This window comes from Protomyctophum bolini (assembly GCF_963924005.1).
Source record: "Protomyctophum bolini genome assembly, chromosome: 11".
In the NCBI taxonomy this organism is placed as follows: Eukaryota; Metazoa; Chordata; class Actinopteri; order Myctophiformes; family Myctophidae; genus Protomyctophum; species Protomyctophum bolini.
Genome location: NC_137872.1, coordinates 12340210 through 12368146, shown reverse-complemented (window position 1 = coordinate 12368146; position 27937 = coordinate 12340210). Strand labels below are relative to the sequence as shown.

Here is a 27937-nt window from a genome sequence, read left to right as displayed (position 1 = left end):
GTTTATTTTGTTTAGTTTGAGTTGATGCGTTGATTTGATTGCTTTTAGTATTTTGAGTCATTTCTGTTTTTCTGTTATTGAGCTGTTTCCTTTTGTTAATTTGTTGTTTCCCTCCCCACATGGTGGCGAGTGTTGCATCTGGATGCCGAAGAGAACCATTTGATGAATTAGCTGACTGGCCGTATGGGTTGCTACCACTAGGATCTCACGTTAGCCCACGACTAAGGTTTGGCTGTGACTGCACCTCTTTTCACGGTGTCGCTCCTGTTTTTTCATGCATGCTGTGCTTTGCTGTGCATGTGCTTAGTAATTAGTTTCTTAGTCTTTCATCGTTGGTGTGTTTTCTAGCGGTTTAGCTCCCCCTTATTAGCTGGTTAACTATTTTGCCTATTGGCCCCATGGCTCCAAATGTGACCTCGTCTCCCCTTTTTATCAGTAGTGTTGGACCTGTTTATTGGTTTTATAGTATACCTGCTTTTAAAAGATTGTTCGCCTTATATATTCTGACATGATAATAAATGTTTTGTATCATATCAAGGATGTGTATTTGTATTTGATCTGTAAATATTTTGTGCCAAGGCCCCCAGAAGAGAAGGCTTGTGTGAAATTATTCAAAACTTTCTCAAAATAGCAATGTACAAGGTGTGAGCTTGTACCTCTGTTATTTTTGGATAGCCAAAGCATAATAATAGATAAAGTGGTTAAAATAATTGTGATGATATATTAACAAAGGACCCCATGGGGTCCCCGGACCCCACTTTAAGAACCACTGACCTATTAATGAGCACAAGTCAATCTTTCCATTGGTGGACAGAGCAGGCCATTTATCACAGGCCAAAGGAAGAGGGATCTCTCTCATTAAATAGTCAAGTGCATCAATACAATCCCGTGACCATTACTGCTACACTGATAACTACTGTACCATCTATTATACCATTTTGTAATCCTGTCAAGTGCCTGTCTAATGTTTTTTAATTGTGTATTGTCTTGAAGAGTTGCAATTGTGTAGTCTCTCTAGTATACACGGTGGCTCTTTGTTGTCTCCTTTTAATTCAAGACTGTCTATTATTTGGCCTGCTTCACCGTCATACAGCACACACTTTTCAGACAATCTCACGCACAACATCCGGCAGCTTCAATTACCCATCTATACTCAGTGCCTGTTTGTTTTATTTACATCGTTGCTGTCGGGCATAAAACATTAATCTCCATATTCTACCTTTTTGTGTTTTCTTGTAAATTAATGCCCTACTTGATCTATTCTACAGTGTCACACAAAAGCACCACCAAAAGTAGCAGATCCACAAGCTTGAAACATGGTGCGAAGCAACATGTTTAGAGATTGTAGATCTGCTGCTTTTGCTGTTTTTTAATATTGAATCCTGAGGAGTTTTGGACATACAAGGTTTTCTGTTATTACGTTTTTGTTTGGTGTGGGGGGGGTTGGGAGTCCATATCTATCTTTGTAGAGTATTTTGTAGCCGCGGGTTGGGGTCACAGTCTATATAAAGTTGTCCAGGAGGATTCTGTGCTAGTCTTGATTTAGTCAGGCCTCTTTGACAGTCTGCAGATCCATAATAGTGAGTTAGTGGAGGCCTGATCAATATTGACAGTCCAGATGGAAGACCAACAACTTGGTTATGAAAAACCAACCAGTCCATTTCACACCTATCAATTCTTCAACTGAATAACATGTGCTCCCTGTGAGCAGAAAGTGCACTCTACACACCTCGACTTTGTGTGTGTGTGGGAGGGGATATTGTTGACATACATTTGCTCTCAATTAGGCTTTTGGTATGTCCATTATGAATTTAAATGAGCAGTTGCAAGGCTGAGTGATAAAGTGTTATTGGCTGGTTGGTAATAGATGTTTTGGGATTGATTGCTCACCATTCATGGAGCGATTATGTTTAATTATGGCCTCATAAGTGTGAATGAATGCAACCATATGATCGAAGCTAACAAGTCATGCCATAGTTGCAATGCATCACAATGGACTTTTGTGTCGCCATTAGCTGATTTATCTCCTAATTATATTACGCGTATTTGCAGCACTGCATGCATTATAGGACCTTATCATTAAGCAATTGACCTCAAATTAATTGTATTTTGCATTGTCTATCATTCTAGCCATCAATTCGTGTGTTACCCAGGACTGAAAAGATAGTTCACCCGAATACTGGAGAACTCGGGTCGCCGACTCTTCTTCATCTTTGCCGAGATTTCTTCCCCTTTCGCCGACTCTTCGTCACTTTCCGGTCCGAGTTCTGTCTGAGAACTCGGACGGAAAGTGACGAAGAGTCGCCGAAACGGGAAGAAATCTCGGCACTGGAGCGCGCATCTAGCTACTGCATGATGATCATGCACGCTGATCAGACAGCAGATCAATAAAAGCATGCAAAAGCATTCAGCTTTCACAAGTGTGCCCATATAGAGAAGGAAAATAATTAAGAATTCGGTGGCATTTCTCTCAGTCCCTGTCGCAGGGTAAACAAAACGTCATATAGCACATGGCTAATTGTACCGTGCCAGGGAGGAGGAGGAGGCGGACTAGCTGGAGTTTGATAGTTGAGATTGTAGAGCTTGTAGATCTGTCTGTTTTTGCAGCTCCGGTGTCAGGGTAACAATAAGAAAAAATTATAGGCAGAGATGAAGTGAAGTTGAACAGCCAAGCAGCAGCAAGCTACGCTACGCTAAGCTAACATCACCACCACCATGGCTGGTGTTGTGTTAGCTTAGCAGCTAAGCCTTAGCTTCTTGCAATGCTATAGCGTTCTCACTGCGGTCTCACGGTGCAGGCACTGTGGGCTGCTGCTTGGAGAGGAGAGGCTACAGGCGGCTCAGCGGCTGCTATGACCAAATTGATTGTGTGCAACATGACAACTGTTTTAAAGTATTGTACAGTGACAACTATTGAAACTTTATTGTAAACAAACACTGCGGTCCACCCAGCTCCACCCCCCTGGCTACAGCAGGCAGCCAGCAGTGAGCCTGAGCACCGCGTCGAGCGTTGTTTCCTTCCTGAAAATGATCATTATCATCGCTCCCGTTGACTTTCATTCCCGTCCCGCAGAATCTGAAGAAGAGTCGTCGCGCGGCGAATCTTCTTAAGAGTCTGCCGAATATTCTCCACGGTTTGCCGACTTGTCTTGAGAAGTCGGCAAAAAGGATAAATCCGCCGAGTGTTCTTGTTACCGTTCACCCACCCCCACTTGTAAGTTCAATCTACCCTGAAGCAGAAGGTTATGCCTGGGAAAGGAGGAGAGTTAGTTCAGTATACAACTGGTTTCAATCACCCCATGGGGACAGTTTGGCATGCATAACACAAACTGATCTGGAGTTGCTTATTGGCACAAGCAAATTCATAAAAGAATATACAGTTTCTTTGTTATTTAACTTATTTTAGATTTCTTTGAATCCGTCTAGCCTTCTGCAATCACAATCTGGTTTTGTGGTGACTATAATTGCTATTGTATTTATGATTATTATATATATATATATTTTTTTTTTTACAATTAATGTACTATATATATTTATAATATTGCAGGATATGTTGATGCTTTCTGACCATTTGCAAATGTATGCACAGTGTGTTGTTTTTATGTGTTGCAGTGTAGTGTCCTGCTGCCCACTAAGATAGATTATTATGTCAGTGTGCTGCCAAAGTGCACTTAGATGGAAATATGGTTGCCATCTGTTCATCTGATGCTGTTCCAGCTTTCTATTCCACCTGAAGAGAAGAGGGGCCTGGACTGAGAGGAACTACTGGAATCAATGCCACATTTTGCCTGCAAAATATCATACACAAATCTAACAATTTCACCACAAATGAGCCCTGCCCGTTCATTCAAGAGGCTATGCCTGGCTGTCTGTTTTGTCTCTCTGTCTGCGGTCTGTCTGTCTTATCAGAGATCTAGTATCATGCAATGTAAGATATCAAATTTGTTTTTGAAGTGCATGCTTTTCTTTGTATCATATTCACATTATTTCTCTTAACCAAAACAAACAAACCACCATTCATTCACAATCTAAACTTAATCTAGAGCCGAGAGGTCACCAATTGAAGTGAATGCATGCAGGTAGCAGCAGGTTCCTTCTGCTTTTCCAAACGTGCGCCCCCGTGTGTCTGTTTGCAGAATTGCTCCGTTTCCTTGGAGATAGAACAACAGTCAAGGTATGGCAAGTGGCAATACAACACAACAGTGAGGAAGTCGGATGATTAAATGAGGCTGAGCTAGCCCCTCTCGGAACCCTCCGTAAAGCTTTTCTGAAATTTGGATGTCGCTTTGAAAAGAAGCCTAGTCTGTGGTGGGATGATATTGTAGCAAACCTCGATCTTCTTGTATTGTTTGGTGGGTTAGGGACGGGCTGTAAGAGAGAGATGGAGCTTGACAACGTGTGTTCGCTCCGTGAGAGCCCTGCTTTGGAGAACCATGTACCATATGATCCAACTGTCTTCACCTGTGTCAATCAACAAGATGTACTGGTGAGAAGAGAAATCAAAATAATTAGGCTTATAGGAAAACGGATCCAGTATAGAATAATAAGGATATAACGGTTGGATTCTCCTGTGAGGTTGGCAATGTCACTATATCCTTCTGGGCTCTTACACTGCCTGACTGTGTGTGTGTGTGTATAACTTCAGCAAACAGAGAAATTACCAACTCAGCCCAGTGAGTGGAAGAGTTCATCTGATTGGCTGCAGTATCACAGTCTGCACATGTCTGAGCAACTCTCACAGCACACTGCCAAGATCATGTAAGTGTGTGTGTGTGTGTGTGTGTGTGTGTGTGTGTGTGCGCGCGTGCACACACATACACCGATTGCCATGGCTGCAGTACAGTAATGTTTACCAATACATCTTTACTGCTTGTCTTGTGTCCTACTGTGTGTTCTTTGTTGTGTGGCCAGACTCCAGATGGATGAAGGGGGAGCATGTGGACAGCAGCAGATCAGCTCTGAGGCAGTCAGTGAGCTGGAGTTTAAGCTCTACCAGTGAGTACTGTTGAAACTGAAAAGCACAATAGAGCACACACACATCCACTAACTAAACGCCAGTTGCCAGGCCGAGGTAAAGAATTGAAAAAAGATAAGATCCGCACTGTGGAATAAGCTCAAATGTATTAACTAAGGTTTGCTACACCATAGTGGTTTTGGTAATGTTTTGGGGGGAAATTGCGGGAAATGTTTGAATATCTTTCGAAAAAATTGCCTATATAATGGCATTCATAATAATGGCATTCTCAAAAGCATATGTGCTTAAGCTCTCTACCAGTAAGTACGGCTATAACACTTGCACGCCCAAATCACACACTATAGTACAGTATACAGGAATGTAGCAGACATCTACTGTCAATTAAGTCTCATATATAATTATAATGTGTATCCATTTATGCAAACATATGGTATGCATTGAGCACCAACACATGTGTGCGCAGCACAAGGTCTGCCGTCATGCACAGCAAAAAAACACAGCTGCTTTGGCCTGCTTTAACAAGGCTGCACCTGTGACTAGCACCTGCTTGCTTCTCCACAATCCTCTGCAATGATGTTCTCTGGACTGTGTCACAGGAGGATTGAACTGTACCACGGCAGAATCCGATGGCTCAACCAAGGGAGCAGGAAGGTACAGTAGGCTACTACACTGGTTCTCAACCTGTGGGATCTCGGGACCCATGTGTGGGTCGCGGACCATCTTTTATGGGTCGCGAGTAAATATCCCTTTATTTTCTGTTTCCTACATTTTGTAAGTAGTGAATATAGGAGATTCTACAAGCTCTCTTCTTTTTTTTTCACTTAATTTTTATTGAAGAAAAAACGGAGACAAAAAATAAATAAATAAGACAATACGAAAAAACTGAACAAAAGGAGGAAAAAAGAAAAAAAAAAGACAAGGCTGCATTTTTCATATTGCAAGATACATTCATTGCATTATCGCTAGGCAGCTCACTGCTATTTTCAATAGTTTGGGTCCCAGAGAGAATGTCTCTTTTGGGTCTCGAGCTGATGTGCACTGTAGTAATACACTGGTGGTAGGCCAGGGCCAAATGGTGGGCCATAAGGGTATTGCAAATAATTGATAATATAACATTAATATTAAAAGGTGAGGCCAGTAAATAAGAACTTAAAGTATACTATGTTAATTCCATTGATCCGAGGTGGAACACAATCGATTGATTGATCACAATGAATGTGTTCAGTATAGCTGCTTGGCATGATACAAGTCCAAATCTGTCCATCATCTTTGTTACTTCTGTGCTGTGTTATTCAGTAGCGATTCCATTGTGGCAAAATATGTAGGTCTCAAAATTACATTTTTAGCGTGGAAGTGAGCACATGCTAAGTCGATAAAGATGATAACATTAAGGACTTCTATATCATGCCCAGCAGTTCAAGATTGTTTTAAAGGTTAACGCAGATTCCTCTGTATGAATCAGGTATTTGGCGTGATCCAAGGTTCCAGAGTGGGACTGATTATTGACAGCTCTGATGCTAACTGTAGCTCTACCGAATTCAGACTGCAGGAACTACAGACAAACCTTCAGGTCAGTGGCAGGGTGTCACCTGACACAACCTCACGAGCCAACCAATGAGCGTAAACCCAATTTAAATGGTGTGTGTGTGTGTGTGTGTGTGTGTGTGTGTGTGTGTGTGTGTGTGTGTGTGTGTGTGTGTGTGTGTGTGTGTGTGTGTGTGTGTGTGTGTGTGTGTGTGCGCGCGCGACTGTGCGTGCGTGCATGCGTGCATGCGTGCGTTCCAGTGCCTTATAGAGCAGCAGCTCAGCACCAAAAAGCAGCTGTATCTGATGTCCTTTGGCTCAGACCACAGCAGCCTGTGGGACAGTCCCAAGGACATCAATGCCTCCAGGTGAGACCAACAGGTCACCATTCAAATCAGGTCAAAGGTCTCTCTCTATCCCAATCATCCACTGCGACCTTATAGTACCAGGCTTTGTTGATTCGTCTTAAAGTTTGAAGTGAACATCACAAAAATATGTTTGACAAATGAAAATGTAACACCCTACACCTGCATTGGTGGGGTTATGTGCAATCTTTCCTAACTCTGTTATGTTCAATTCATCATAAAACATTAGCCTAATGTTCCACATATTATGCTGGATTTCTGCTATATTGCTACTAGTGAATTACACACTATACCATTTGATGCATTCTATAGTATTATAATTGTGGCTGTAGTGAGTCTAGTGACCACTGAGCTATACTGCAGTTAAATAAGATGTTAGGTACTGTACTTGTGGGTTAGTACTGACTTGCTAATCCCTCTCAAATGCTCTCCAAAACAAAGATTTAGGCAACATGTTCTAAATGGTTTGGCTGTGTAATGGAACATAGCCTTCAGTGACTCCACAGTGCGCTTTTTCTTTGCCAAGCCTTGTGCCTTTATCACATGTATTAAATTAGTCACATGTCCGCACAAAATCCCACTAAAAGTTGTGTCATTCATCACTCTCCGGATATTATTGCTGACACACATCCCTTTAAGTGTTCTGTTGCGATGAAAGCCCCTATTATTCATCTGATGGTCTTATGGTATCTTTAAGAGGCTTTAGTTTAGTAAAGAGTCACTTTAGTTTAGGTTCTTTGTTGCTGTCCATGAACTCTGAATGTTTATCTACCAGTAGGAGATGGAGGGGAGGCTGCTGGGGGTGTAGTCTCATGACCCACAGAGCAGTGTGCAGGCCAGTGTTTATTTCTGCTACGGCCCTTGGTTTATTTTTATTAGGGTATTCATGTCTATTTTGATATGCCTCTTGTGTTATTTTAGATGAGTCACTGGGGAATGTGTGGGCACATTTGAGAACACTTTGTGACTGTGCGAAGAGAGACAAGTTCAGACAACACATGCACACAGTCACACACATTGAAACACATGCACGCACGTACACGTACACACACGTGCATGCGCGCGTGCCACAAAAAGGAGATAAAAATAGAATATCCGAGTCCAAGTGATTGTCTGTTGTGTAACTCGGGAAATTGCTTTGCAAGGATTACATGAACGTTCAGTCCATCGAAGTGTCTCCCAGCAAACCGCATAATGAGCTTTATATTGAATGTATCCCTGCGACTATCCAGTTTCTGCATATTTTATCCTACTGCTCGGTCTGTGGCCTCGCCTACCATTTGTCTCTTCCCTCAGACTACAAGAGGCCCATGGCTGGGTCAGAGAGCTGAGACCCATGGGAAACTGCAACCTACTCCAGGCCCTTCAGAGAGGCCTGGAGCTGGGACCCTCTCGGCTTGACTCCTTGGTCATCATCCTGGGATCCAGGTCAAGATCTATCTAGCCTCCCTCACAATTTGTATTCTGTACAAATGCTTTCTCACGCACAACCTGCGTTTTTTGCACATAACCTTTGTAGCCGCCAACAAACACTCGACTGATTTAGGTAACAATAGCCAACTTAGCATACAACCATTGTTTCCTGTCTTCCTCCTTACTCTTTCCATCCACGCCTGGTCAATGGCACATCTGTCCACCTCCAGGACCGAGCAGACACCAGACGCCATCGCTGAGTACGCGGAGCAGTGCACGCTGGGACAGGAGTTGTCAGTCCATGTGGTGTCTTACTGCAGCAGCAGTGCCACTGTGAGTGGAAACACAAATACACATTTTTTGGATCATGTGAATCTCAGGATCCACATGGGACCGACGTGGCTGTGATATGGATCGGATACTCATGAGGCCAGCCTGTAATGTCAATCATCTGTGTATTACATTAGTTGTCTGACTATGACTACAATATCTATGACATATGACCCAAAATGAGGGCAAGGTTTCAGCCCGATCCGATTCCATGATAAAAATTAAGTTAGCCTACTGATGGTGTGCACAAGAGAGCTGGCATTGATTGGGCCAGCGGTTTGCGAGATTAGCTCCTGACACACACACACACACACATCCTCTTGCAGATGACTAGCCTCTGCAGAAATATGCCATAAGAAATGGTTGCACGCAATGACAATATTGTATGCTTGATTGATTGAATACTTTAATAATAATAACATTATTAACAGTACATGTAGTACAGGCAAAGGTTATGCTAAAAAGGCGTGGGGGGCTTGTTTCCATTGTGGTCCATTGTAATCAATTAGTAATCAGTAAGACATACCGTACATTACATTACGGATATTTGAGGTTAGATTTCTATGAATGATTTACTGTGGTTTTGTTTCAAACAGAGCACTGTAAAGAGACTTGCTGAGGTGACCCATGGCCGTTACCACGTCGTCACTGCTTCATGGGTAAATACCATAGTTGTGTGTGCACATGCATGTGCATGCACATAATGTACTGTATGTGGCATGTGTTCAATGAATGTTGAATGGTTTGCCATCTGGGGCTTGTCCACAACCAAATACATTCTTAGTTGACTAATATTCGTAGGAATGTGTCGACTGATAAAACTGATAAAACTGATACAACCTTTCCTGTTGGTGACATTGAGATCTGAAACTGAACATTATAATGTTGATTGCACAAAGGCTACAGGCTGAACTGATTATTAGAGATTAGAGTTTACAGTTTACAGTTCAGCATTGAAAAAAGCATGAAAACAAGTAAACACTTAAATTGCCGGGGTTATTTAATCCATTACATTATAGCACCCAGTCGATTTATAAACACGGACCACTTTTACCGACGGACCGGATGTTGTTGTGAATGTGTGTGTAGCAGCTAACAATAGCCACACCACTAGAGTCAATCGACAACAACGGGTAAATCTATCGCGACTAGCGACTGGACAGCAGAGGGCCGTCTAACACAGGATGTTTTTTTATAATTAGACGGGATGATTTAGAGTTATTAAGGTTTTAAGATTTTTGTTGTCGTCGGCTAAACAGGGGAGGGACATTTTCGATGACGTCTCACTGTTGTGCAACATCGAGGATTGCACAACAGGCGCTTCCAGGCTGTGGAGCGATGCGATCCGTTTTCATATCAATAAACTTCGTCTTTTGGATCAAACTTCGTCTTTAGATTAGATGTCTTTATTATCCACAAGGGAAAATTGTTTTGCTCAGGTCTTGGGCGTCGGGTGTTACTAATTGAAAGGACAAAGAACTTCGTCCTGGGCGATGGGGGTGACAGTCTTGGTCAACTAGGACCTAGCCTTGGGGACCGCAGGCGTTTTGTTTTCAAAAGGAAAAAAAGGCCTGAGCAAACAAGCCAGGAAATCTGGCATAGGAGTGCGAGTGAACCTTGTAATAATAGTGCAGAGTAGAGGGCGTCGCTCCAAATTAGGTGATGTCAGTGTTCTCTGCTGTGTTCTACCGGGGAGGAGGAGGAGGAGGAGGATGGACGCACAGATCGGTAAACCAATAGGATCCACCGACTGTTTTCGGCAGCAAACTTGAATCTGCCCCTCTAGACCAGAAATCGCACTCACTGGGGCAGGCTAACTAGGACCAAATCAACCAATAAATCTGTGTGTGTGTGTGTTTGTGTGTGCGTCAGTGTGTAGTAGATGACAGTACAGATGTCAGTGTGCTACGGCAGGAGATCCAGGTTGCTAGGGACCTGCTGAGCCAGACCGAGGCCCTGCATCAGGGACATCTGGAGGACATGGTGACAGTCCTGGAGGACATGACAGTCTCTGGCACAGATGGAGAGGTGACTCTCTCGCTTTCTCTCTTTCTCACTCTCCCTCTTGACCAACTCACCATTTTGCTAAACATCAACATTTCCACCCCTCCTGCTTTAATCTTCTACATTAATGTAGCCTATACATTGTTATACGAGGAATAGCCAAAATACCAGATCTATAAGTGAACTTGTAGATCTGCTATTTCCTCTATTTTTTAATTCTTTGGAATGATAACAAGGATCAGCATTGAACACAGTTGCTACACTCTCTCAGAGTTAAGTCAACGTTGAGGATTTTACTGTGCACATGACACAACTGTTTTATTTAAATTTGTTTGCCAGCTGCAGATGTCTGCAGAGCGTGAAGACCTTTCACTGCTGCTCCCGTGCCCAGCCAATCGTAGCTGTCTGCTGAATATAAAGCCATCAGGTGTCCAAGATATCTGCTCAGCAGATTGGCTCCATAGCAATGGATTGAAAGGTATACTGCCAACTATTGATTCCCTGCATGCCTCTGGGGCTTAACAGGCTCGGGGGAAAATCTTTATTTGTCGAATTCTGCTAAAATCTTGTTCAGGTTTGCTGCATACGTTGCTTTTCAGCCATATGAATATACTATAGTGTACAGTATATTAAAAAAAACACTGACTGTGGAGATTAAAGAAACTGACTACCGGTATGTTAGCAAATCACTGAGCAAGACCAATAGAACACTGTGAATATAGGTAAAATAAGTATAATACAGTATATGAAGATTGTTATTGCTTAGGAAATATAGATTCAGTATGCTAGTTTTTGATATGCTAATGTAGATTAACTGATTGATTGGTAGGGAGAAAGGAAGGTACTATATACAGACAGACGGATTGATTAGATAAGACACTGTTGCATTGTTTTTCCACCTCATATTTCTCATTCTCTCTGTGCCTTAGCTAAGAGACTAGGACTGTACCAGGTTCTGTCTCCTAACGCCTACTCCCCCGTGGAACAGTTTGTGCCCATTCTCAACAAAACGGTCACGTCCACAGTCCACGAGGTACCATCAGATGTGATTTCCGTTCCCTTCTTTGTTCTTCCTTGTTATCTCTTTTTGAAACATCACAACAATCATCCTGTCAATGTCAATACAAATACAGCAAGCTTTTTCTATTATTGGTTGGTTGTTGAGGGAACTGGGGATTGGTTGTATTGAAATGGCATATACATAATTTTTCTAATGTGTATCATAGTTTACAGATTTTACTGACTTTATGAACAACCAATATCAGACAGAATCTATCTATAAATATATATATTTTTTACCCCTAGTAGTACTTTCATGCCCCACCCAGATATTTTGTCTGTGTCCCATATATGCCCATATATGGAGTTCTTTGTCAGGCATGCCCAAATATGGAGTCTATGCAGACGTCACAATTATGTCAGAACAGGCCAGCTCAATATATGGACACTGTACAGACCCGGGCAGAGGCCTTTTTGGGGCGGTTATGGACAACCGTGGGTCCGACCGTCTCTACACCGGGCACTGCCCCCCCCCCCCCCCCCCCGTGGTGGTGTGGAACGCATGTGTAGGCACAGTGCACTGAAATCTTTTAATTCCCCCCCGTGGTGGTGTGGAACGCATGTGTGGAAGTCGTTGGGGCGAACGGTTCTCGAGTAACGTGGATTACACACGTACGTTCAGGCGCACAGAGACTTGGTGCATTTATAAAGTAGATAGATAGAAGAGCCTAGTAGATGATATATTTGGAATATGGGAACATAGCCAAGAAGAATTCCAGGAATTTATTGATGTTTTAAATCAAGCCATCATAGATCCATAACGATAAAATATGTGACACACACAGAAAGGATTGACTTTCTTGATGTAACAATCTTCAAGGGCCCAAACTTTAACACAAATGGGAAACTAGACTTAAAAGTATTCTTTAAAGAAACAGACACTCACGCCCTATTACACAAAACGTCATTCCACCCGACACACTCCTACACAGGAATAGTCAAATCACAACTACTAAGATTCCATAGGATTTGCACGCAAAGAAGTGATTTCAAAATAGCTTGTAAAACTCTATTTAATGCTCTCAGACTAAGAGGATACACTAGGACCTTCCTCCGGAAAGCCCAAAAAACCTTCTTAGAAATAAAAGTGCGAGATACAGGCCCCAAATTGGCCCTGATAACCAGTTATTCAACACAGAGCACACTAGCCAACAACAGAATAAAAAGGAATTTTGAGAACCGAACAGACGATCTTCTAAAAGATTATAAAATTATATCGGCCTACAGAAAAAATAAAAACCTTAAAGATTATCTAGTACACAGCAAGCTAAAAGAAATCAACACACCAGCACGCCAGGGACCAGAATACTTCAAACCCAAACAATTAGTAAAAAATAGAACCACAAAACGCGTCTTGGAGATTAAACAACAAATAACAGCCAGAACCAGCAACTGCATTTATTTAATCACATGTGAAAAATGTGGTTTACAATATGTCGGAGAGACAGGTAAAACAATAGGTACTAGGCTGGGACGACACAGATACAATATTAACAATGCCAAAAAGACAACCACAAGATTGGTGCAACATTTCATGGCGCACGGCATTGGAGCTCTAAAATGCGCTGGACTTCAACACAATCCTAACTGGACAGTAGGACAAAGACGTTTTAATGAAAAACAGTGGATTAAGAACCTCAACACGGATTTTCCTCGAGGCTTAAACATGCCTAAAATTAGATCTTGAACACAAAAAAACTTAAACTCAGGATTAAACTGGAGAAATCTAAAAGTGATTGGATCAGACTTCCTTCGGATACATGGCGAATGCATTTATTCCTTGCATTGTGCCTACACATGTTGCGACCTGCGGTCGCAACATGTGTAGGCACAGTGCACTGAAATCTTTTAATTCCCCCCCGTGGTGGTGTGGAACGCATGTGTGGAAGTCGTTGGGGCGAACGGTTCTCGAGTAACGTGGATTACACACGTACGTTCAGGCGCACAGAGACTTGGTGCATTTATAAAGTAGATAGATAGATAGAAGATACTGGCATATACCACCCTCAGTCAAGGTTTATCTTCCCTAAGGTTCCATAAAGCCTAGTACTAGAGTACACTACTTACTGTACTTCCCCTGATTCCTTCAAAGCCTAATTTATACTCGCGTCAGGCTGTGTCACTTTGATGAAATAGCTCACTTTTAAGTGAAAGCCAAGTGTACTTTGAAGTCAGTGACATTGTGTCGCACAATGAAGCCTTTACCTTGTCCTCATTTTTTATTTCCCATCTCATTCTTTCAGTCCAGTTTGTGTTAAAGCTTCTCTTTCATTTTTTTCTTTCATTGTTTTTAACTGTAGATGAGGAAAGGAAAGAAGAACCTAGTGTTTTAAGACTAATTAAAAAAACATGATTAGTGGAAATAGCGACACTCCAAAAGTAAGACTTTAAGAGAGATTCACTTATTTTCTTTTCTTTTGCTACATCAGGCTGCTAATGCATTTCAGCCTGGATCCTTAATTCATTAGAGCATCATAAAACTTGGTACAAGCCTCTTTTAACCACTTTAACCCTCATTTGTTATAATAAAGAAAGTGGCACTGAATATACAGTAACAAGGCGCCAATGAACGCCTGATCAATCCCTTGATATTTTAGAGATGCCATACTCGTACTGTCTGGCCAACATGGTGTGCACATTGACAAGTGACTTGTCCTGTCGTTTTTGGCCGCCTAACCAGAAAGCCATGGTGCAGTTTGAATGGCACGACGGAACAGTGAAGAATCTTCACGTGGACCTGCCGTGTATTTTTAACTACCAGGTGTGTATGAAAGAAAGCCCACGACATGTCCCCATCCACTGACTTGTTTTGTTTTATTCCTCACCCCCGTAACGCTCATGAAACCTTGCATGTCACCATACCTTTTGCCACCTCCTACTCTCCTTTTCTCTCACTCCATACGTCTCTGTCTCTTTCTCGGTCTCTCTCCTCAGAAGCAGCTCCAGGCAGAGGTGTGTGCGTTGGAGAGGAGGGTGCAGTGGCTGAGCTATGGAAGCAGGCAGATTTGGGGAGCAGTGTGCGAGAAGAGGTAGTGTAGAATAGAAGCAACAGGCTCTCCTTCCATTATGTCACATCCTGGAACAGTCAGTCAGTCAGTCAGTCAGTCAATAATGTGTCTGTCCATCTGTCCGTCCATCCATCCTGTCTTTCTTCCCCTTCATCTGTATTTCCATAGGGTCCAGATATTGGTTGATATGTCATTGATGAACTCTAGCCTTTCTCTACCAATTGACCTGTTCCTCAAGATACTACTGGAAGAGCAACTCTCCAACACACACAGTTTCAACATCATCACGTAAGCCGCACGCAGGCGCACACACATACACACACACACACACACACACACACACACACACACACACACACACACACACACACACACACACATCCTGTGTCTATAAAACGGTTAAAAGCTCATCTTGCTCGATGAAGGATATTTGAAGCCTTGCTTGTTTCACATCCCCTCTGTCCCACTTCATCAAGAGTGATCTTGTTAGGTTGTGCGTAACGTCACTCTAATTGATTTAGCTTAAAATCCCCTAGCTGCTCTTTCAAAGCATGACCTCAGAGAGCCTTTTCCCAAAATGACCATGACATGATGGGGCGGAAGTGGCTCAGGGGTAGAGTGGCCGGTAGAGCAGTGGCTCAGGGGTAGAGTGGCCGCTTTCCAACCAGCAGGTTCCAGGTTTGTTCCCGGGGTCTCCCAGACTTTGTGTGGAAGTGTCCTTGAGCAAAATGCTGAACCCCTAAATTCTCCCGATGCCTTGCATGGTTTCCTCTGCCATCGGCGTATGAATGTGTGTGTGAATGGGTGAATGTAATGCACAATTCACCCACAATTCACCCAATCTATGTAAAGCGCCATGGATAAAGTCGCTATATAAATGCACCATTTACATGAGAGGAATCATCACTTTCATCAACAACACCAAAACTGACAACAACATGACATGAGATGACTAAACCACTTCACTCACTTACTTCAAGTAAACCTGCGGACGTCAAAGTTATATGTTTCACCCTCACAATTTACCCTAGGGATGTTAAAAGCAAGTATCAGTTCACAGAGTGGGGTTCAGGGACACTCAGGCTGAGAACCACTGATGGAGAACATGTAATAATAACACTAGACGTTCAGCCCGCTACGTGGCCCTCACGCCTCACGCCTAGCGCCACGCGTCGCCAAGAAGGAAATTGCGGGATTCCCTTTATTCTGCCCTTCACATCTAGTAGCGGATGGGCACACCCAGGGTAAATAGTATGTGTACTGTACTGTACTGTTGGCAAGTGTGTTCATTATAACGTGTTTGTCAACCACTGCTGTAAAACAACATTGGACAATAAAGTTTGACAGTCAGGCCCAGTTACTTATGTTAACCTGATGGCTTGTCTTTGCTGTAAGCACAACATCTGGCAACCCAGGCCAAAGTATCTGGTTTCATAGACCTGCTTGCTTATGTGAAATCTGGCAACCCTGTTTGTTTTGGTGGTGATCGTAGCCACATGAATCCTGCTGGCCATGAATAATATTTTGTGCAATTAGCTGTGCAATAACATGTGGGTTATGTGTGTGTCCTTTTGACAAATACTGTACACGGTTTTGAAAAAAAAAACTATTCTTCCTCATAATATTACCTGATGATCATGTTATAGGGTGGGAAAAAAATCACAATAAATCAATTGGCATATATATTCATGCACACAAACAAAGATGTGTAGCCTAAGTTAAACAGGCTATAGTGTGAGGATAACTAAATTGGGTCTGTGACTGTGGGGGCACAGACATACAGACTGACATGATACAACAGGGCAGGATACACGTGTGCACGACAAATAAACAATGTCCCTATGTCCAGAGCTCTGAAGTTATGTCCAGAGCTCTGAAGTGTGTGTGTGGGGTGTCACATGACAGTAAGCAGCCAATCACAGGGCTCACTGTTAACATGTGTTCTCTGGGTGAACATATGTGATGGTCTGAGGTCCAAGCCATATTTTTGGTGCTCTGGTGGATGAATGGATATTGCGCCTGCTGTATGGTTGCAACATCCTACTGTAGTTTCCAGCAGAGTCCCCCTCCTGTCTCACTGGACTGCACTCTCTTTGTAGAAATGCAAAACAATGCACTGGTATAACTCAAAGTATCACTGAATAATACAAAATGATGTGCATGAATTAGTTTTCACATCATTAATTCCCTCACTCATCTACCACTAACTGTAGGGTTTCTTAATGTTTCATTTGTTTAGCACGCTTCAGCGGTGAACAGCTCCGTTTTCCAGATGCCATCTGTTCCACCGTCATTCTGCTTCTGTTTGATTTGCATCTCGAATCCCTTGACAGTCAGATGCTGTCCTAGAAACAATAGATCATTCATGTCACTGTGTATACCCAAAATGTAATTGCACTGTTTTATTTTTCATCTCTCATAAAATAATCAATTGTTTTTGTTTGTTTTTCTCTGCATTCTTGATGTTCGGGCATGCCTTTGAGATCTCGTCGTCAATCTTGACACTTTTACATTGTGCTGTGTTCCATCATTGTGACAGGTTTGGTTCCAGCGTAACAATGTGGAGGGAAAGGATGGCTCCCCCTACCCCAGAAAACCTTGGAGATGCTTGGCAGTAAGGCCGTCTGTGTGTGCATGTGGCTATGAGGCTGCTGTGTGATTCTGTCAGGTGTCTGCTTTTGAGAGCTCCTCTTTCCTTCTCTGTATCGACTTCAGATCTGCTCTGTACTGGCACAGCCCTCAGCTGTCAGAGAGACCGTTGTTCGCATGCTGCGTAGTCAAAATGCACCTTTTAAAACACCATCTGCCATTAAAAATTATACTTACGTTAAATAAAACTTTTGAACAGAGTTTGCAGTGTGTGTGTTACTCTTACCTTTGTGTAAGAATTTTATAAAAAATGTTCTTATTAGTTGCTAATTTGTGATTTGTCATGGGATTAATCGGATTAGCTTCAGTCTAATATTATATAAATACATTATTAGCCAACAAGCATTGGACTGATAGTAGTTAGTAGTTTATCAGTGGAACCTGATACCTCTTATCTCTAATGTGGACCTTGTTGCAATATTTCTCTCTAGATGGTTCCAAGGCGTCCAGTATTCAGGCAACAACACCACTCTGGATGGTCTGAGACAGGCACTAGTTGGCATCCTTCACGACAACATCGGATCTGGTGGTGCATCCTCTGATCATCTCACACAGGGCGTCTACCTTCTCACCAGCGGGCTTCCTGTCCAAGAAATGGTGAGCAACATGACCTGGGATGCCAGTCACAACACACAAATGTCATCACTGTCAGGTGGAAACATTGTATGTACAAAAATAACAAAAATAAAGGCCCTGTGTTCCAAGTTCCAGTGGATCCAATTGCAGTTATTATTTGGTCACAAGCTCTTGTTAATACTTTTAATTGGTTAAATATTTATCAAAACCCACAGACAGACTTAACCGCTTTCAATTTGGCATCCCTATTTTTGGCGTGTGTCACATCGTGTCACAAGTGTCACATCGCGATGTAATGTGAGGTTGTAGATCTGTTATTTTTGCTATTCTTATGTGACACTATACAATGAAATATAAAATGGTTAAATAGGACATTCATTTATGAAGGTTTCTACCCAACAGCAATGATATACTCACTCTGACACAGACTGGCTGTGGCCATGAGTAAGAGAAGACAACAAAAAAAACAATAAATAAATGGCTTTCAAATGGTTCTCATGGAAAGAGCAAATGGATAATATGCAGAAGGGGAATTGTGAAGCCATTTTACTGTTGTCTAGCACCCCCTGCTGTCTGACATTATTCATCTTTTACTTTGAGGAATCACACACTGGCACAGTACTGCACACATCATTAATAAAACTCCAGACCACATGGGGATACTGGGATTGAGTATAAAGACTACAATGTATGCTTGTGTCTCTCATTTTCAAAGGCAATGAATGGTTTATGTCTCCACTTGTATTTTGCTCACTATCATTTCAAACGATCCTTTCCTGAACATTTCTGACATCCGGTTTTCAGGGCGAGCTATGTTCATACACGTCCGAGTCCTGCAGTCATCAGCGCCTGCATCTCCATGTGTGTCTGTGCACCAACACAGAGGAAGACAAACACCCTTCCGTTGGTTACACCGACCTTCACAGAACAGCAGGGGCTCTGAGAGAGCTGGCACAGGCTGGCAGAGGACGTTTTCATTGGTGCACAGAGGAAGGTACTAGAAAGATTGCACGCACGCATGCACGCACACACACACACACACACACACACACACACACACACACACACACACACAGCCTCTCACACATGCTCCAGCATGTTGGCTGATGTAATGGTTTATTAGGTTATCCCTGCACTTAAATGTCCGAGTGTCAGTGTCAGAGTAGGACGTAAGGGCCCTCGACAGTTCATTACAATACATGAGAAAACACATAGTAAAATCCTGAGTGGTCATTTAACTCTGATTATACTCTCTGAGTTGAAAAAAATTGATATAAATGAGCACTGGGGATTTTACTGTGCAAGCTAATCAAAGCTAGTTTGCATTCTGAGAGGCCCGCATTTTAAATTGACTTGAGGGAAGAGCTTTGGAGAGTGTGCAGACGAGGCAAAGTCTCCCACCCTGAGAGGTCAGACACGGCTTCCGCTGGTGTATATGAGAGGCAACTGCACTCGCATTAGACGACACACTGGAAGACTAGACAAGTAGATGGGGAAAGACGGGGAGGTATACAATGACATTTAGAATCTTCATTTGGCGCTGGGTGCTTTTACATGAATACTCCAGATTTTAATGGGGAATTGTAATCTTTCTGTAATAATGCAGTCTGTGTTATCGAGCTGGTTTGCAGGATCTGTCTTGAGAGATAAGTGTGCTATTTATAATCCTCCCATCGAGTTTTTTTAAATATTGTTGCAGATAAATTGTTTTACTGTAAACGGCTGCTTAGTGGAGCCTGTGATTTATATCACAAATATGTCATTTGGTACAGAAAGATATGCTCTTAAGCTGTCAGATGATTTGGCCACTGTGCGTGGCTGTATTTGTTTGTGTATGTCTGTGATTTGCAACCTTTTTAATTTCAAGAACTCCCAGTTTGACATGACCCCCATTTGATACACTTTTGTTTAATCTCTGTGATCCTAACCTAGACTGTACATTACTCAGTGTCTCATCTGAGAGTGTACAAAAATCTGACCTGTAAGGGAGCATTTGGACCTTCTGGGTCCAAATGCTCCACCCAACATTGAGAAACAGGGTTTTATTTGTACCATCAGGAATCATGGAGAGTGATGATATTACATTGCTAACTGAAGAAATGGAACAAGCAGCTAGTTACTGGGAGAAGGTGAGTGTACAGGGCTGAATATAACAACTACTGTAATAATGAATGCACAAAATGTGCTACAGTGAGTATGTTGAATGATGACAGAAGGTTCGAGCCACAGTAGCAAACATTTCACTGTTTTCTACTGTCTTTCCAGAGTTTCGAGCTGGTGGAGGCTCTGACCCAGAGAGGTAGCTGTACATGCCCAGGCGAGGTGGTGCCCCCTGGGCAGAACGGCTCAGCTCTGATCCCCCTGGACCCTAGGTCCTCCAGAGATGGACCCATTCCCCTGCCTAAACCCACAGCACTCACCATAGCCAGGCTGGTGAGCACAAACTCCACACATCTCACTAACATTTTGTATTCGGCATAATAAAATAAAATAAACTCCTGTTAATAAAAATAAAAAAGCTTGTGATTGATTTCAGCAAGCCAAGTCAGAGGTTTCCAGCACTGCCAGAGCTTATACCCCCCCAGGTAATTCAGGTATGGAAAATTCCAGCTTGTCTTGTCCCTTGCTGAAATTGTAATTGACTGTAAGATAGCTATATTGAACGGTCCTTAAAGCAGCTCCATCCAAAACAAAGTAAATGCTAAATCTCTACCAACAAACGTACAAATTAAATCGTAATATTACAATGCTTCTTTTAAGAAGCCCAGGCTCCGCTCCTTCTGCAGTCTCTTAAGACCAGCCTTTTCTTCCTTTTTTAATTACGTGTAGTGCTTTATGCTGTCAGCTCAGGTTTGACATTGTGTCTGCTGTCTCCTGAATAAAAGATGATAGTTCTATTTCTGTGCTCTTCCAAAACTAACACACTCAGGACGTGCTGTTGTTGTTTACCTGAAGTATAGTCACACAGTGACACTGACACAACATGAATCAGATGCTTTCATGCTTGGATTTTATTAAGTGGTTACGATGAGTAAAGACTTGTGTTTATTTTTACCACCATACAGTTGCAAAATCAAAATGTCAGTTCTTTGTTGTTTCCCTGAAAGAGACATGAAATTAATTTGTTATTATTAAGCTAGAACACTAGCTTTTACAATCCTCTAATGGGTTATTGATTCAATGTAAAACGTTGATTGTGGCCTCAGGTCAGTCCATGAGTGGGAAGAGGCCATTAAGTACTAAATCCAAGCAGAAGAAATGCAATTATGCGTCCCAGTCTTTCTTCTACCTTGAAGATGGCAATTTGGGTGAGGCACGCAAGCACGCACGTGCGCACACACACACACGCACACACGCACGCACACACGCACGCATGCACGCACGCGCGCACACACACAAGACATCCTGGCATAGATCATTACAGAGATAGCCACAGCCTATATATATACTCAGATGTACATTGCACGAAATCTTCAGCATAATTTCATTAATGCAAACCTGCTTCATTACAGGTGTGATGTTTAAGTCTTACCCCAAACCTAAAAGTGTACGCAAGTCCATACCTTCTGTGGCTCTGCCCAAACAAGAAGATCTCTGCTCCACTAAGCAGGTATAATACACAAATCATAAGAATGCGTTATTTACTCATCATCCATACACTCATCTTAACAGCAGAACCTTTTGCCTCACCTCTACTGCCATGTTGCTACCCTGCCACCTAGTGGCTGAAGCGTTACAGTGTCAGGAGGCTGAAGCTGGACCTTCACCGCCTCTTATCTGGACCGGACTGTGCTCATGGGAAGAAGCGGGTTCCCTCTGTTCTCAAGGCTGTCTCTGCACGATACTGCTCCATATTCCCCACTGTCCAAATCAACGTGAGGACGAATCTTTATCTCTGTTTAACAAACATAACAAGTGTAGGTTATATTACATGTATACACATGTCATCATAAAGGTCATGTTTGATTGTGCTTGTGGTTGCCAGGGGGCAGTAAAACATCTGCAGCTGACTCCAGGGGAGTTGGAAGACTATCTGTGTCAGACACAGAGACTGTTGCAGCGCTACCTTCAAAGACTACACTGGCTGCTTACAGGTTAGCTGCTCACCCACATTTAGATTTCATTTAATCAAATGACACACGTCTGAGCTGACTGGTGGACTAAAACGGAATAATGGATAATAGCGATCGAAGGTCGCAGTTAACTTAGGAATTATGCATTTCCCGTCAGTGTGTGTGTGTGTGTGGGTGTTGGTTGGTTGGTTGATCAGGGATGGAGCACGTGACATCACGTGACATCATCAGGGATCGAGTTCCCTGATATTGTCATTAATATTAAGCCCATATATGGAGATCCCTAATGTCATCAATATTGGCCAGCAACTCTACATCTGACCTCAAACCCTTAGATCTCCATATATGGAGCTGACCTGTTCTGACATTCCATATGTTGATCCTTCCCCATCCATGCTTCCTCTTCGATGTCTCCCTTTTGACTGATTGATAACTGTCCATTTAAACTCTTGACGGGCCTGCCCCAAAGTTATTAGTGTAGCCGTGCCCGGCAGCCGGTGAAAACTAGAGTTCTTAACAGGCCCGCAAATTAAGATCTTACCCCCCATGCCAAAGCACCAGTGCTCGCCCAGCAGTCTGCTGTCACCCAGGCGGATGAGTGCAGGGCGAGGTCGCTTCTCGCCCTCAGGCGTCTTACTGATATGAAAACTATATAAATTCATTGAATGGTGTTGATTCATTAACAAGCAAGCACAAGTGCATGCTTGTTCAATATTGTGAATGTCATTGTAATATAATTTTAAATGTAGTTAAAAGGTTGGAGGTTAATAACACTCTACTAGTCTACGGTAAAATCCTAGTGTTGGTTTGAATTTTATAAAACGTTTGACACTCAGGGCTGTATTTTGCATGTCTTAAGTACCAGGTCTTATTACTTAACTAAAGACCTGGAAGCGTGGTCAATGCTCTTTGGCCACTCAGAATAGCCAAATGGCATTGATCACGCCTCCAGGTCTTAAGTTAAGTAATAAGACCTGGTACTTGAGACACGCAAAATACAGCCCTTACAGTTAAATGACCACAGTAGAGTACATTTCAGGCATTATTTCCTCTCGTCTCCTCCTCTGTCCCTCATCCGTCCGTCTGTCCTCCAGGGAGCAGGCGAGTGTTCGGGACGGTCCTGGAGAAGGATGTCTGTGTCCTGGTGGACGTCTCAGGCTCCATGGCCCCCTCTCTGGCGGAACTGAAACGAGACTTGTCCTCATTAATCTGGGACCAACTGCACCACAACAAGATCAGGTAGTCTCTGTGCGTACTGCGTAGGACAAAAGCATGGGTCGAGTTCATTTGTGCAGCCCTTAATCATTCACTGTTGTAGTCTCAAAGAGTTTCACACTAAATGCCCAATTAACAAGGGAAACAAAGCAACACAACCTCCAATAGACCTTTATAGTCCATAGATCTTTAATCAGGAGAAAAGGTCTAAATTCAAAACACAATAAAAGGAAGTAACCATCGCAAAAGACAGGGCTCCCCTTTTAAATCTCTGGGCCCCCAATTTACACTGTATGAAAGTGTTCATTTAACACTGTGTGAGTGTACAAATGCAACCAAATGAGTCAATTTGGTTGCATTTGTACATTTGTGACATTATGTGACAAAATAGAATATAATGAAGGTCGTAATAGACTAATAAACTGTAGCCGCCCTAATAAACTACTGTGAAGTGAAGATGGTGTGCAAGACTTCAATTTTTGCTCATGTTGCCTGGGACTTACAGTAGAGTACTACATGATGACCTATATTCTATTTAAAACATCACTCACATAAACATGACACACACTCAGACAGGGGAGGAGAAACAGTCCCAACGACGATTTCGTCCTATTCCTTGCCTTCTTTTGATCAACGCTAAGGATTTTTTGGAGGCCAGTTTCTGAATAACACATGGACAGACACAGGGCATATAGGAAGAGATCTTGGTGTGATGGTCGTGTGTCTTTATCCGGAGCTAATCTCACAAACCGCTGAACCGATCAGTGCCAAATCTCTTGTGCACACTGCCTGTAGCCCACCAAAGTACAGTATATCCACTATTTAGTTTTTCTACATATACTGTATGTTTTAAACTTTTAGAAATATTTTTGAGCGGTGCAGCCGCTCCAATGCACAGCTTTGTGTGTATGTCTGTTCATCCGTTCAGCACGGAATGTCCATTAGCTTAGTGTGGCTTTGTGTGTATCATGTGACATCATCAGAATCAGACGTCATCATTGTGATGAAAGGCACCGCTCACTTCACCCTTTGTCAAGTCCCGCCCGTGGTTGTGCCCCTCTTCACACCCATTGGTTGCCGTTTCATGGTTGGACAAAAATCCTCTCTCCCCAGTCTCCATCCACTACCATTGAAATAACATGTTTTTCAGTTGCTTCATATTGATATTCTGTGCACTCAATTCTTGTTTTAAATTTGGTGTCAGTAAAAAGGAACATCACAGATGCAGCATGGTGACTGGGCATATCATGTTTGTTTTTTAGTTTTTTTCCAAAAAAAATGTTTTAGCAAATTCAACATAAACAAAGCGGAACCAGGGCGGAACAAGGCAGAAAGAGCCTGCTGGTTAGTCAGTCAGGGACCAATCAGAAGGCTGACATGGATGGAAGTCAAAGCGAAACCTTGCCCTAATTTGGAGTCCTACTGTACATCATAGATATGTTCTATTAAGCTCTATAAACAACTGACTGACGTCATAGTTGACAGACATCACTGGCTGGCCACAGGAAGTCCAAGATCCACTTTGGAGCCACACCGTTCCCATGCTGTCGATCCCGAGATCCACATGATTAAACGTTCTAGTTCTACCGGCAGCATCTCTACTTGGCCTGAGCGTTTAATTACATGATCATATTTCTCCCCCCAGGTTCTCCTTAGTTGCATTCTCCGGGGAGGTGAGGGTATGGCGCACAGCACTACAGGAGCCCAGTGAGGAGCAGTGCCTCAGTGCGGTGGAGTGGGTGTCTCAGCTGGACACCCACGGGTGCACCAACACACTGGGGGCTCTGCAGGTGAAACCAGCTATTGTTTCCATTGATTCCATTGATTTCGTGCCATACATGTTTACTTGACCATTTGTGATCTATATTATATAACCTTGTGGTTCTGTTCCTTCCAGACTGCCTGTGGCTTTGAGGACAGGGTAGGTCTGTACTTGCTGAGTGACGGCAAGCCTGACTGCAGCTGTAGCTTGGTGCTCAGAGAGACCAAGAGACTGACCACTGGCAGACCCATCACTGTACACACTGTGTCTTACAACTGTTCTGACAGGTACTGGATATACTGTACACAGCTAAATGTGTTACTTCAACCACTTAAAGGACCTGTTCACCCAAAAAAATACTTATTTTCTATCAACTACACACCCCATGAAGCCTTGACATCATGGAGACTTTTTAGTTTTTGTCACATTCCTAAGCCAATAATTTGACGACGGGGTGGCTGGTCAATAGGAAACTCAATTGCTGTTCATCAAATTATTGGCTCAGACATGACAAAAATAAATCAATCTCTTCATGGGGTGTGTAATTTGATAGAAAATATTATTATATATAAAATATTAATATATATTTATATTTAAATCCGATATACTTGGTTGACTGGAGTCCCCCAAGGCACTATACCTGGCCAAATCCATGCCCCCCTCTACACCAAATCCCTTCGGAGAAAATATCTACAGAACGTGCTGTGAGCTTGTAGATCTGCCAATTTTGCTGATTATTTGCCTATGATGATCCACCAAGAATAGGTACGCTAGGTTTCATAATGCTTAAATATGAGTGGAAATAATAGTCCTACTGTATATGGGTGAATTGTTCATATTTTTCAGACAGTGCTATATTTAGGATTGTACAGAAACTGTAAACTTCAGCCGGAATCGAACTGGTTACTTTTCATTTCAATTCAGCCATCTATACTTAAGGGTTCCTTTTTATGCTCTTAAAAACACGTGTTTTGAGCCAAAACTGCCGCTACTCCATGTTGCTTGTTGGCTCTCGTCTAAACAGTGCGGCAAATGACTTCCTGAGGGACATGGCACACCAAACTGGGGGACGATATCACCGCAGCCACGACGATGCAGATACACTCACCACCAGACTGTTGGCTTCCAGAGGCCGTGATGTAGACGTGAGCAACAAATAACAAACACACACACACACACACACACACACACACACACGTGTACAGTAATGCGGTACTGTACATACTGGTATGTACAGTATATGAGCATGTATAGGAATGTACAGTGTTGCAAAAAATCACTGCTAAAGCCAGCAACATCCCTTTGTTTTAGCCAGTGCCTAGGAAAATAAACCACCCCTCCCTTTCACAACTTTGACTGGCTTTGTGTGAGATGAGCATTCATGAGCGTGTCAGACTGCTCCTACCTGTTTTCACTGATGCAACAAATTTGAACGTAATATTGTATCGTATCGAATATTGATATATTTGGCATGAATATCGAGATATGATTTTTTTTGTCCTTATTGTGCAGCCCTAGTATAGGCACGTAGGTATATACTGTATGTGTATGTGTTCGACTTTTATAGCATTGTTATGTATTGTATAATATTTTATTATTATTTTACGTATTATTTTATGTATTATACTATTGTGATTGAATAATTATAGGGGATGTTCTCTATATGACCTCTGGGCTTCTAACATCTCCTGCAAAGTATCTGTTTATGTATTCTTCTTTTTTGTGAACATACCTGTAAATAAAACAAAACAGTTAAAAATTTGATGAAACTTAAAAGCAATGGCATGAGTCGCTAGGTATATAGACCCTATATGTGAAATGTGGCATAGCAGAGCATTCTCAGGAATGACGCCTCTGACCTGTTTGACTGACTCAGCGTGCCAAATTAGTGTCAAATATATGACACTAATTAGTAATTAGTATGTGAGATTACTATAGCTGCGAACAGTGTGTGCACACGCTCGCGTGCACAGTGCACAAACACACACACACACACACACACACCATGCTCACTGCTATGCCCTGAAATGTGGACTGATACCAAGGATATGTATGTAAAATATATTTAAACATTTATGAACATGAACCTATTAAATGCTAGGGTCTCTGTTTCTTTCCACCCAACAGTCTCCAGAGCTGCCAGACTTCGAGGGAGATGATTTAAAAGGATTAGCTTGTGAAATTAACAAATTAGGACTGTTTCGGAAACAGGCTCAATCTTTTAGGTTGGTGTATAGTCAATCAATTTACATTTTACGGTATATAATATGTATTGAAAATATAATAATAATATATAATGTGTAGACTAAGAAAAATATGTTTATTTTACAGAGACATCATTACAAAGAAGTCTGCGGATACAAGCTGACATAAAATTGCTGAGATTGTAACTCAAAACTGATGATTGCATTGATTGCACAATAATGTGTAATCAAAGTCTGTATGTGTTCAGTATTAAAATAAATAAACTAGAGCTATACCTCCCTTGAGTCTGGTGATTTTATCAACTGGATCCTCATATTTCTTGGCTTCTTGCTCTAATTCAGTGGTTCTCAACCTGTGGGTTCTCGCCCAGGGGGGTTCCCAGATGACAGTATAGTAACAATTTAAGGACTTTTTTCAGTTAACTATGGAATCGTCATGCATTTCCCGTCAGTGTGTTGGTCGGGCACGTGTGTGTTGGTTGGGCACGTGACATAATCAGGGCTGGAGCATGTGACATCATCAGGGATGGAAATCCCTGATGTCATCAATATTAAGCCAATATAGGAGATCCCTGATGTCATCAATATTGGCCAGCAACTCTACATCTGACCTCAAACCCTTAGATCTCCATATATGGAGCTGACCTGTTCTGACATTCCATATGTTGATCCTTCCTCTTCAATGTCTCCCTTTTGAGTCTGATACCTGTCCATTTAAACTCTAAACAGGCCTGCCCCAAAGTTATTAGGGCAGCCGTGCCTGGCAGCCGGCGAAAACTA

At 42.4% G+C, this 27937-nt stretch overlaps 1 protein-coding gene across 4 annotated transcripts; it reads left to right on the top strand.

Annotated features, from left to right (window-relative positions):
* The first annotated feature begins 105 nt into the window (after positions 1 to 105).
* vwa3a (von Willebrand factor A domain containing 3A) lies at positions 106 to 27394 on the top strand. 4 transcript variants are annotated; one of them, XM_080776220.1, is made up of 32 exons: positions 106 to 226; positions 4362 to 4486; positions 4646 to 4758; positions 4912 to 4995; positions 5572 to 5626; positions 6438 to 6545; positions 6761 to 6867; positions 8161 to 8292; positions 8508 to 8610; positions 9204 to 9266; positions 10480 to 10635; positions 10957 to 11089; positions 11541 to 11644; positions 14351 to 14431; positions 14605 to 14699; positions 14847 to 14966; positions 17218 to 17292; positions 17759 to 17924; positions 18708 to 18897; positions 19962 to 20032; positions 20169 to 20336; positions 20440 to 20497; positions 21110 to 21211; positions 21416 to 21513; positions 21626 to 21778; positions 21889 to 21997; positions 23071 to 23215; positions 24837 to 24981; positions 25089 to 25240; positions 25978 to 26098; positions 27081 to 27178; positions 27285 to 27394. In XM_080776220.1, exons 2-32 carry the CDS (start codon positions 4382 to 4384, stop codon positions 27319 to 27321), a joined length of 3447 nt encoding a protein of 1148 aa, XP_080632346.1. In that variant the 5' UTR covers positions 106 to 226; positions 4362 to 4381; the 3' UTR covers positions 27322 to 27394. The 4 variants fall into 4 exon arrangements, with proteins under 4 accessions (XP_080632346.1, XP_080632347.1, XP_080632345.1 ...); XM_080776221.1 differs by having other exon boundaries at positions 10951 to 11089; positions 20440 to 20488; XM_080776219.1 differs by having other exon boundaries at positions 10951 to 11089.
* The last annotated feature ends 543 nt before the right edge of the window (positions 27395 to 27937 follow it).